The 13,226-nt window shown below is 29.7% G+C and overlaps 1 protein-coding gene across 1 annotated transcript in view; it reads right to left on the reverse strand.

Moving 5' to 3' along the window:
* LOC127717616 (dynein beta chain, ciliary-like) overlaps positions 1-9,870 on the reverse strand; it is a 62,850-nt gene extending 52,980 nt beyond the window's left edge. Inside the window, exons 1-6 of the mRNA XM_052223329.1 lie at positions 9,302-9,870; positions 3,557-3,741; positions 2,818-3,007; positions 2,150-2,249; positions 1,232-1,443; positions 244-477 (exon numbers count right to left, since the gene is read on the reverse strand). Of these exons, the coding sequence (XP_052079289.1) occupies positions 244-477; positions 1,232-1,443; positions 2,150-2,249; positions 2,818-3,007; positions 3,557-3,741; positions 9,302-9,658 (1,278 nt within the window). The 5' untranslated portion in view covers positions 9,659-9,870. The remainder of the gene's footprint in view (positions 1-243; positions 478-1,231; positions 1,444-2,149; positions 2,250-2,817; positions 3,008-3,556; positions 3,742-9,301) is intronic.
* Between the last annotated feature and the right edge of the window lie 3,356 nt (positions 9,871-13,226).

Genomic DNA, 13,226 nt, shown 5'->3' on the forward strand with positions numbered 1-13,226 from the left:
TGTCAGATTGATACTGTCTTAAGTTATATAACTATTGTTTCAATCATATAAGTTCAAATCCTTATAAGTCGTTACTAAAATGTTTTTCTTTTCTGCAAACATTTACCATTCAGCCTAAGTATGCCTTACCAAAACGTTTTTTTTTTCTACAAACATTAACAGTTCAGTCTTTATGTATTGCCTTAACAAAAAAACTTTTTTGTTTCTACAAATATTTACAATTTGGCCTAAGAATAGCCTTACCAAAACTGTCTCAACTCTCTCTGTAAATTTGTCATATCTGGCAAACACCAGTTTAGGAGTAAACTCCCACTCCCTTGGTTCCTCCCCTTCGCCAAAGTAAGACTTCAGTTTATTCTTGTGGTCTTCATATGTCTCCTTGTAAGTATGGAGCACCTCAACAGACTTCCTGACCTTGCCTATGGTCTCTTCTAGCTCACCTTTAAACAATTCTGTTGGGTCTAAGAAATTTCTGGCCTAGAAAAAAAGGAACATTTGACATAATTTAAACTTCACTTAGAAACTTTTCACATTTGTTCTATCTATTTATTTGAACAAAGAATGTTCCTTCAGGAATTTTTACCTCATAAATGATTTTTTTTCTTGATGTTTTCCCCCATTTTATTTCAATTAAAGTTATCAACCTTTTCTTGCCTTCCTTTTGTTTTACAATTGTCTTCCTTGAGGATTCATGAAAACCTATTAATTTCATGGTTATTACAGAATTAGTCTTGTTTTGGTTATTTTGAATCTCAACACTGCAGTGTAGTAGAACCAGTTTATTTAAAATCTTATGCTCTAATGTGTTATTTGCATAATAAAATTGCAAAATAAATATTTGTTTGTGCACAATTACAGTTTTACAATGGGTATATATTGGCGATCTATAGTTATTGGTCTCTCAGACTCTGATGGATAGATGAGCCTCCTCATGGGGTTTTTTGATTATATGATTACTTGGCCGTTTTTATAGTGATTATTTGATTACAAGACCAAATATTTCATGATTATTTGATAATCCAGGACTGTATTTTTGATTATTTGATTATCTTGTTTAAAAAAATAATTAATGATTATTTGATTATATTGGCAAAATATTTGTCATTATGTGATAACTTGGGGGCCTTATAGATGTCTCATTGGCAATAGTACCATACCTTCTTATTTTTTAATAGACAACTGTTTAGAAAAGGTTTATTACTATTAAATGACAAAGTAATTATATAATTACATGGTTAATAATCATGTTGCACATTTCCTGAAGCAGAACAATGATTCTAGCTGGGGTATTGTAGTACTGAGAATGGACCCATATCAAACAGACTGTGTGCATCATTGGGGCCAATAATGGACCACTATCATCAAACTCAGACTGTTCATAGTCCTCAAAGTGATGTCTGGCTGGTCTCAGGTAAATGTTGATGTCCTTGGCTTCTTCAAGTGCTAAATAAAATGAATAATATTGTAATTCATTGGCAATTTTGACATATTCCTTTTGATCCTACTGCTTAATATTTTTTTAGGTGAAGGACAGGTGATAAACGAAAATATTAAGCAATGAATTCCAGTAACAATGTAGCAAAGTCAAACTTCCATGTACATATCAATGAAATGCATGCAAAATCATTCATACAATTGAACAACTCTTGCAACCTGTAGTATGCGAAGAAAAGAGTTTTATTATCTTCTGTATGTAATTTCAAATTCTAACTTGAAAGTCAATAAAAAAGTATTGGCATTTTATTTCTTGATACTGACTTCATTAGCTTGAATATCAGCTCTCCACAGTGGGCTTGCAACACATTCTTGCTGATAATTAGCATTAAATACTAAAATGAAATTATTCTATAAGCCTCTATAAGTCTATCAATATCATTAGTGGTAAATTCAGCTCAATTTAAGAATATATGCAAATAATCACAAAACATTACCAGTAAATCTCTTTGTTAAATTACACAAAGTAAGAAAAAAAGTATTGCTTCTCCTGTTTATTTATATACAATTTCCCACAATCCCAAGCATTAGTACCAAACTAAATAATGAATCTACATTATCCAGTGTTCTATCAAAACCTTTCAAAGTCTAGTTACCTCCCCCCTCCCTACTTCCTAGTATTTCATAATGAATATTCATATGGTGGAATACAAACCTGCTACAACATCTCTGAAGATATCTTTGAAAACTGGGAAATAGCTGCTCTGTGTCCTTTCCAATACTTCAGCCATCTTTCTTACTTTTGGATCTCTCAGCTACAAACACATAGTCAATCATTAGAGACATCCTGAAGCACCTAAACTTATACAGAATCTTTATGTGGGTTGGAACTTATCTTTATTTAACATAAGTATCAGACATATAATGTATTTGTAAAGTGAAATCAAACATGGATTGTCTCCCTTTAACAAGAAAAATCTCAACTTAGAAAAAAAAGATGTCCAGTTGCCAATTACAAATGAATGTAATGAATATCGGATATTTCAGTCAAGTATATTAGTTTTGGCACTTTTCTGGAATTCACCATTAAGGTCAAAATTTAGTTCTTAAGAATTGGCAATATGCTCTGTTGTAAGAGTTGTTCAATATGCAATTTTCAAATTTTGAAGTAAATATCTATAATATAAAACACTTTACAAAATAATAACATGAATAATGTTGTCAAAATTTCATTTTAATGCATCACTTTTTGTTGTATTGGAACATTGGTCTTTTGGTAAATGACTTAAAAAAGGCAATAATCGTAACATTTTGATTATGGTCTGAGCTCTGAATGGAAGTACTTTTCAGTAAGGCTGGTATAATTTAATCATCAATTTTTACCTGGTCATAGATGCAATCCAGATTAGTGGATTTATTTTTCCAGAATTCTATTTCTACAAATGGTGTTGGGTTAAGACCCTCTAATAATGGCTGAGCTGAATCTTTTTTCAGAACATCTCTGATCTGATGTGTCCAGTCAATGACCACTGACTCAATGGCATGGATAAGCTGTCTGTCAATACTGTCCGCTCTGGAAAAAAAACAATCATTATATTATAAGAACAATCAATGACAATTCATTTTCATACCTTCATTATTGAATCATATCAAAAAGTGGACATATTTACTATTTATCATACATGCATTGACCAGTTTTTAAGATGGGGCCAATTTTATTTAATGTGAAATGAGAACTTTTGAAACAGTCAGGAAGAAATTTTACTTCATTCTTGTCAGACTAATTTCTCTAATGCTTTAGGGCTGCAGTATCATCAAATCTTTGCCTTATTCCTAAATTCTTTGTGCCTTTTAGAGCTATAATAAATAAACCCTAAGCCTAAACCTTATTATAACCCATAACTAACCATAACAATCGTTCTAACATTTAAAACCAACCCCTAACCTAAACCTAACTGTAAACTGAGCTACAGAGACACCCAAAGTAAAAGTAACCCAGATTTTTAGGTCAATAATAAATTCCCTAATATCACTTCATTTACACATCATAGTCTAAATAAGATTACCAAAGAAAAGTTCTTTAATTTAAGAACAAAGTCGTGTGACATTTATAATAACATACTTATCATCATCAGCATCCACTTTTTCAGCACCAACAGGAAGTGGCAATAAGGTTTTGCCCTTTGCTTGTCCAGACACCACATATACGTCACTTTTAAGTCTCTGAGAATGGCGGGAGACATCAGCAGAAACAACTTGTGGCCAGGATTCATGGTTTCTGTCGTTGGATAACAGTGGAACTAAAACCTGTAATAAAAATTATCTGGTTATATATCGAACTATATTATTCTATATAACAAAATTAATTTCAATCTTTTAGAATGTTTTTTTTAAAATGGGTACCACTTTTTGTGGATATTTGATTTTATGGTTTTGACAAAACCATAGAAAAGAATAGATATGGGGTATCCATCCATGACACAAAATCATTATATACACAGCAAAAAACACAAAAAGCAAAGGAACAGCGCTTTTATTGCTGTTCTTTCTCTCAAAGTCACAATGAGGCCTTCAACACACATCCAAAAAACTCTCACCTCACTGTAAGTTTAAGATGGCCCCTAGCACTGTTTAAGACGGAATTCTTTGCAAAATGACGATCATGCCACAACTGTGAATTGTCAGCATATAAGCTGCTTCTAATTTGTAAATTAAAATTCATAGTTCACCTTTTCTACAAAATCCACAAAATAATTGATATCCAATAATGAATCCACAGCAAATATACAGGAAAATGAGTAGGACCAGGAAGGACTTAATTTAGCCATTAAAATTGATTGATTGATTGTTGGCTGCTTAATGTCCAGGGGCAAATAAATTAAAATTGAACTATGGCATCATATACAAAACTAAAATTCCAATCTAAAATTTGCTAATCTTAATAAATCAAACATTTATTTTCTGTGTACTATGTAAATATAAGTTCATTTTGGTTAGGGGTTAACATCAATTGGTCTTGCAACCCAACAACTAAAACACACATCTTAAAGTCAACTTTCACAGTCGTTCCCCAAGTGTCTATGATCTATTGCTCTTAATATCTAAGTCTGGAAAGTATATGCATAAACTATCAGAGAGTATCAAAAACTGTTTATTGTACAAAATTTTATTACTTCAAAAGCTGCATTACTTAATAAATGAAACATGAAAAATCTTGTTGAATGTGTACTCATCAGATATTCTAAATATATATTAATAAAAGTTTATGATATTGTATATTTGGCGGTGTATCAATATTCACAAAGTTCCTGATAGATATAATTTCATGATTACAAATGCAGGTTACATGCATATAGAAACCATTGAATAGATACCACTGGGATTATACACCTGTCCTTGAATAGATACCACTGGGATTATACACTTGTATATGCATGGTTACCTTCTTTACCTTACATAACCTCTATTGAACTGTGAAACTGTTAACACAACACCAATTATCCATACAGAAAACAAATTAAGGATAAAAAAGGACAAAAGGTAACAAGTAATGCCATAAGCAAAATATGACAGCTTTATAGTGTAAATTACAATTGGATAATAACCTGTATAGAACAGAGGTCTATTTTGATGATATAATAAACTTTTGTTTGTTTTGTTTCATTTTTTAAACAAACAAAGACAGACCTAATTAATGACATTTAAATATTTTAAGTCTGTTGAGCATGTTTTAATATTTTTCAGAAATACTTGAAAATTAAATTGTATACACAAATTCATCAGAAATATATTTTTATCAAATTCGCCCAAAAAAATTACACTTGAAAAAAATACATATGGTTATCATTAATTAAAAACATAAATCTAAATTTAAATTGATGTATGATGAACCTTCTTTTTCTGCTTTAACTTTAAACTTTAGAGACCAAATCAATGTTCAAACAGGGCACCTTAATTCAGAAGCTGATTGAGGGGGACAAGGGGCCCAAACCCCCCTTATGCAGCTTCATTTTTGATAAAAGTAGAGACAATTTACAAGTATCACTCCAAACACTGGCTTACCAGAAAAGCAAAAAATAAACTAATTGTTCAGAATTATATTTTGCTTTTGATTTGATTTGATTTCCAAACATGAAAAGTCTCTGATAAATTTCTCGTATCTCAGATTTTTTTAGATACAGGGTAATTCAAACATGTTAGAGCAGACTAAGTCAACTTGTCTTTTGTTATCAAACATTAGATTAACCTCTAAATGTCTTTGGTTTTTAAATGATACTATCATGACTATAACTATCAAATAGAGATCTTGGTTTGGCTATTCTCCATATATAATCAAGGGTACATCTAAGGAATGACACATGTGAAATATGTCAAAGCAAAGTTTGAATAGTCTTTGATGGTCTTTAACAACATTTTCAGATTGAATATATAATATCAAATTTGGCTCTTTTTAACATATCAAGGTTATTGCAAAAAGAAAATGAGTAAGAAAATATTACAGTAAATTTTGACCTGTGTTTAATAACACCTGACAATATTTTATAATCGCAAAAGATATTGTAAGGCTTAGGGTGTGTTTACATGGACCATGTGAAATGTGTTTTGTGTACACATGTTTTGTTGTTATCTTTTTAATGAAAACTAACTAATTCTTTGCCATGCATTCAGTTCTTTATCTATAAGTCAAATTACAGCTTAAAGTGCTTAAAAAGTAATGAACTGATCCTTAATCATTTATGTTCAAAAATCCAATTAAACTTGTTTCAAACTTGTTTGAGCCTCCGTGTAAACACAACCATACATAAATTATTGAGAAAAATAAAACCAAATGTAAAAGATAGAAAGCTAATTTAGGTAAATGAACTTATTACCCTACCAAGGGGGGGCATTAAAAAGTAAATCAATTTACATTACATCATGTTTCTTTATAAACTTTTTATTTATTACTGTTAAAAACTTGACAACCAAATACAAGTTATTTAACTTTCATTACATAATAATATGGTTACCAGTTTAAAGTTATATGATACAAAAGATTTCTCACTCAATGCCATTGATGTATAATTACTGCTTACAGCGTAAGAAATGATTAATTACTAACAAAATATTTTGTTGCTGAGGTGTTCAATATACTCTTAATGTGAAAAAAAATCCCAACATTTTGATCTTCGATTTCAAGGTAAAATTAAATCAACTCTGTATATTAATTTTCAGTCTCTTCTCAGAAAAACAATTCTTCTGTTAAAAAAAAAAATATCCATCAACACATCCCCCTCCACCGGAAATAGACAGTTGTTTATATTATCTAAATTTAGGGACCATGTGAAGGTACACATGTGAGACAATGTTTCTAAGATATACCGCGAGTGAGTGGAATGTTTCTTTAAGGTGAAGAAACAACTGTCATACATCAAAGAGACAAGTCATGATAGAGTCTGATATAGATTCTAACACTGTATTGATTGAGATATGAAATGTTTTCAATTGATTGAGACAGTTTTCAAATTTTCAAATACCAGACTAGCCAGGGGATTTAAATATTTGAGATATAGATATAAGAAGATGTGGTATGAGTGCCAATGAGACAACTCTCCATCCAAGTCAAAATCTACAAAAGCAAACTATTATAGGTCAAAGTACGGTCTTCAACATGGAGCCTTGGCTCACACCGAACAGGAAGCTATAAAGGGCCCCAAAAATTACTAGTGTAAAACCATTCAAACAGGAAAACCAACGGTCTAATCTATATAAAAAACGAGAAACGAGAAACACTTATGAACCACATCAACAAACACCAACTACTGAACAGTCAGATACCTATTGAAAACAGAGAAATAGTGCATCACATGAAATACAATGCCAATATTTAATACATTCACGACAGTTTGTTGTGCCTTTACAAGATTTATGATCAGCTACATGTACTTTAATTATTTTGTTCAAAAGGAATGTCCTGTATCCTTCTTGACATAATAGAATAAGTCACTTTTTACCATTTAAGTTAATTTAAATATAAAACAAATGATTAAAAAAAAAAAAGACAAAAAAAAGGGGGGGGGGTTGAGATCCAATGTAAAGTAAAACATTCATAGTTATCTCCCTTTCTTGGAAAGAAAATGTACCTCAAGTTTATTATATACTGCTATCTATTTTATTTGATATTTTACATATGGCAACTCAATCCAAAAGTCTTTCTATCTTTTACTTATAACTTTTATCCATACTTTTAATACGTTAATTATTCATATATGGGACTTTTATTACCCAATACAAATTAGATTAAGTCAGTGTTACATTATTCAGGGATTACAAGAGTTACCGGTACTCTGTATATTCAAATAGAAGTTCTTAATAATTCCCTACTTTCTTCTATAATATCTTGATATGATTTTGTATGCAAATTGTAACATGAAGATATCTAACTATTGTGTGTTCTCTTTGTGCAAGGTCAAGTTTAGAAAACAATTGTTTGATATTGATTTTGACTTATTAGCTTGACTAATTAAGTGGTTTCCTAGAAGAAAAATAACTGAGGGTGTGGATTGGGGTTTATAAAATAGAGAATAATGGGCCTAAAAAAAAGATTAAAAGAAAAATGGGTAAGCAAATATAAGAATATTAGAGGATAATGGGGTGCTTCAATAATACAAAGAATGGAATATGGGTAAAAAACAAAATATTGAGAAAAAAGGCCTAAAAAATAAAGAATATAAAAATGAACACCCCTCCCCATTCAGATCCTCTTAAAAGATAACCTTGGTATAGTAAAAATATCCTGAAACTACAAATTAAATATATCATTTAATAATATTGGTAATTTCAGGGTAATCAAATTTATATGGTCTATTTCTAGGATTACATTTTCTATACCAGGAAATCAAATGTCGATTTATTAAAAAAAATATTACATGAGAACCAATTAGAAAGGTTCACATATTGATTATCTAATTGCCATCTGAAGCCATTGATTCCTACACTAATAAAATCATATCAAATTCGATAAGGGATATTCTGGGGGCTCTAATAGGGTACCCCACATAGGTCACAAGGTTAAATCAAAAACTTTTCTCAGGTCACCAAGTCGCTTTTAAGCAAATAAAACATTTGAATAAAACAATTTTGATCATTTTTAAAAGGTCACAGGTCCTTTTAAATGAGATGTCAGGTCTCAAGGTCGTTCAATATATTCCCCAAGGTTGCAGGTCAGATTTGACCATGTTGGAGCCACAGTCTAATAACTAAAGATCTACTGTTGTTGTTTTTTTTAAAGAATGGAGTCTCAAACATTTACCATACATAGTATTTTGATTACTCGAAATTTACTCCTTTGTGAACATATTTAATGATACAAGATCCTACTGTTGGACAAAAAGTATTCACCATATTTTTATAGAAAATAATAAAAGTAACAAAATATCTTGGTGAGGATTAATAGAATTCCTACTTTAAATCCGCAAATCTCCCATTATTTGTTATTCTATGAGTAAAGACAATATTATTTGGTTCGACAAGCAGGAGAGTAAAGACCATCAACCAAACTAACCCCCCTTAAACATATTAAACAAACGATATATAACATAAAGTCCTTTTTATAACATATCATTATTGTCACTGGGCTTGAGGAGTGGTATTGTGGTTTCTTTAATGTTCATCATACATTGTATACCAATTATCATGGATTTTATTGGTAGAGGAAACCCATGAATTAAAACAATCAAAAATACAAATTTTAGTTATTTTGACACATATGTAGGTGTAAATCATGACAAATGAATTTAAGTACCCTTGAAATAACAGAAAATAAATTAATCCACAGTAAAAAATAATTTTGTGTTTATGTAAATTTATTGAAATAACAAAACTATACCTCGTCAACGAATGCGGAAAGTTGATCTAGCGGAGCATAGGAGAGATCTCCATACATTAGAGCCGTCCTCATATTGGTGTCTTTGTTGATATTATTTCCCGTCATCTTGACGAAATAGCAAGCTTTGGCTTTTGGTTTCGTGGGCCATTCCAATGTGGCAACTAAACTACCAGTAGGCTGACCAATAACTATAGACTGACAGTCTGATTTTTCAAAGAAGTCCATGAACATTTGTCTGGTATCTTCCAAACTATACATCTTTTGAAATTTATCTGGTTTTATTTTTAATGTCTTGATGACATAGTCTGCCATGAATTCCACACGGGCATCGTGTAAATCTAAATCTGCCGCCGACATGGTGGCAGTTTCTGCTGTCTTCACACACTATAGAAAATAATACTGTAATGTCCTTTCAAATTTATTCCACTCTAAATCAGAATATATCCTAACCAGACCTACTTCACAGATTTAATTGGACCATGTGATTCAGTTTGTACGGGAACTTGTTGTGTGTCGTCTGCAGGCCATGGTTACCAGGATCAGGACCATTGTCATGCAAACTGGGTTTTAAGTTCTATAAGTAGTACAAGGCTAAAATCAATAAATTAATGGTCATACTCGCTGAACCGCTAAACTAATTATATACAGGTATATTGTCAATAAAATACATTAACTGATTTGAAAAGAACTTATATATTGTCAATAAATTATAAAGTAGATTTAAGAAAGAATTAAAAGATTAAAACTGCTTTAATATAATCAGGGATTTAAAACATGTCTTTTAAATGCTAAGATTTTATCAAATTTTACCTTGTATCATGTATGCTCAGCATGGTTAAATAATTCATTATTGATTTAACAGTTATTTAAACTTAAAAGAATGCAAATCATATTGTGCTTTTCTTTTATTTAGTGTATTGATATACATGATATTGTGACTGTCATGGTTTAATGTTTCAAGTCTACGTCAGCTGGGGTTTTTTATTACTGTTTTTTGGTATAAAACTTTTAAGTTTCATTTAAATTGTACTTATAATAATGTAAGAATTTATAAAAGATTTATAAGTTAAATGTATACATCTGCTGTACATAGTTAAGAAAAAAATTCTAAAAAAGGGGAGGGGTTTATATTCCTTTTAACCTAACCTTAATGTGTCATGTCGATTCTAACAGAGAGCATTTTAACAATGACAAAAAAAAAAAATTAAATTGACAGTATCTTATTTTAAAACATGTAATTTTATTTCGTCAAAAGGAAATAGAGAAAACCTTTAAGACACATTAATTCCTCCCCCTCCTCCTCCTCCAAATAAATAAAAAATTAACATCTAGAGGTCATGACCTTCAGTAATCCGCAAAAATACATTTTTTCAATTAATTCATGATCTACACATTTGGTTAGTGAATTTAAAGTTAAATTAGTTTAGTTAATGATGTCTGACGCCACAAAGTGATTGTTGCATGATGTCAATAGTTCAATTTTTGCAAATTAAAAGGTCAAGTGTCTCAGATTCTCAGATTTAGTGTTGCAAATTCTCAGGTCAAGTGTCACAGATTCCCAAATAGTGATAATGTCTAATGGTCCCAAAAGTTAAATTCTATCATGAAAATCTCTCTGTAAGTTATATTTAGTGAATTACAATTTTATTGTATTCTATGTCCATTATCAAATATGAAAATCATTATAATGGTGACATAAATGTGAATATCTCATTAAAAATGGCAAAAATATTTCAACTATTTCAAGCATAAACTATTTGTGCATACTTGTGCAAATTTTCAAACACTTACTATAATTTTATAAAGTTTTACACAAACTTCATTTTACCTACTGTAAACAACATGATACAGATATATGGATGATTTGAGTCTTCCCAGGTACAGAGTCAGATTTCTCCATTATATTTAATGTACTTTTAAGCATCCATATATCTTTGTAACAAATTTTGATATAAATTAAAATTTTGAAATCGAATTTATATAATCATCTAGTTAAAATATACAAAGTTCCAAAATATTCTATAATTAGTACATGAGCAGATAACTCTGTATGGAATAAGCCTATTGTTTTAAAATATAAAATCTTGTTTTTCATTTCATATGTAATTGTTAAATACAATTAAAGATTATTATGTTTGTAATGTTCAGTCATGTATAATTATGTTATTTAAAAGTATGAATTAAAATAATTAAGTGTTTTTCACAGGTGATTTTTCAATTGTAATGTTACACCTTAACAACTTGATTGACAATAAATTTAATGATTTTCCCTTTTAAACTTTGAGTACATGTACCTGTATTTGTGATATTTGGGGTTCTGGATGGGCTTTACAGAATAGAGAATAATGGCTAAAATAAATAATGAATGGAGAAAAAGGAGCAAAAATATAAAGAATAGAGAATAAAGGGGAAAATAAATAATGAATGGAGAAAAAGGAGCAAAAATATAAAGAATAGAGAATGGTGGGGAAAATAAATAATGTAATGGAGAAAAAGGAGCAAAAATATAAAGAATAGAGAATAATGGCTAAAATAAATAATGAATGGAGAAAAGAGAGCAAAAATATAAAGAATAGAGAATAATGGCTAAAATAAATAATGAATGGAGAAAAAGGAGCAAAAATATAAAGAATAGAGAATAATGGCTAAAATAAATAATGAATGGAGAAAAAGGAGAAAAAGTATAAAGAATAGAGAATAAAGGGGTGCAAAGTACACAGCCAAATTTTGCTCACGTGAATTTCACGTGAATCTCATTTCACGTGAATTTCACATGAATTTCACATGAATTTCACATGAATTTCACGTTAATTTCACGTGAAGTGATTTCACGTGAAATTCACGTGAAATTCACGTTAAATTTTCACGTGAAATTATTTCACGTGAATTTCACGTAAAACATTTCATGTGAATTTCACGTGAAAAAATATAAATGGTGTCTAAGTTAAAATGAAATAACCGAAAATCAAACATTTTGTCAACCTCTAATATCTTGTATTATATGTATCATATATTCCATGGAAATCTTAATTTAATTTGAAAAATTCAATTTTCACGTGAAATTCACGTGAATATTTCACGTTAAATTCATGTGAATATTTCATGATATATTCACATGAAAAATTTCACGTTAAATTCACGTGAACAATATCACATGAAATTAACATGAATCAAAACTCATGTGAAAATGTTATGTTTCATTTTATCTGAATTAAACCATGAATTCATAAGAGAAATTTAACTTTATTGAGTTAAATTTTTGTAACATTGAGAAACAAATTCACCTGAATTTTGCTATTATTCATTCCAATTTTCTTTTTGCAAAATTGAATCATTTCAAAACTGTTATTCTTTGTCTCTCAAGATTTACACATTTGGACATACAATCATTGTAAATGATAAATATTTATCTTTTTGTTAAGCATGAATTATCTCCCTTGATAGTGGGTTAGATGCAACTACAAAAACATGTTGGTTTTGAATTATATTTTCTATCACTGTTTATATTTATCTCTAGTAGAGTCATTAGGATGGAATTTTGTATACATGTGTATCTCTTATTTCAAATTCCTAGATGCCTATATTATATTGATGGACTAATTGATTTACTAGTAATATTTCTATAATTATTAAGTAGTAAATTTAATTACTTTCACACATCTTATGTCTTCTTTACTTTTATACTTTTAAAAAATGTGGGAGGTAACTCCAACTTATGAAATAGATTACTGTTACTGTAATAGATTCTTTACTTCCCATTATTGCAAAGAAAAAAAGGATAATATATATCATATATATATATCATTAACTTCCAAACATGAGTTATCTCCCTTTTTTACTGTGCATAAAACTTTTCCTCAAACTTATAAGTCAAGAAAATTTGTGAGCATTGAATCGCACATAAGTTTAACATTAGGACATATAT

The sequence above is a fragment of the Mytilus californianus genome, unplaced genomic scaffold (assembly GCF_021869535.1).
Source record: "Mytilus californianus isolate M0D057914Y unplaced genomic scaffold, xbMytCali1.0.p SCAF_10, whole genome shotgun sequence".
NCBI lineage: Eukaryota > Metazoa > Mollusca > Bivalvia > Mytilida > Mytilidae > Mytilus > Mytilus californianus.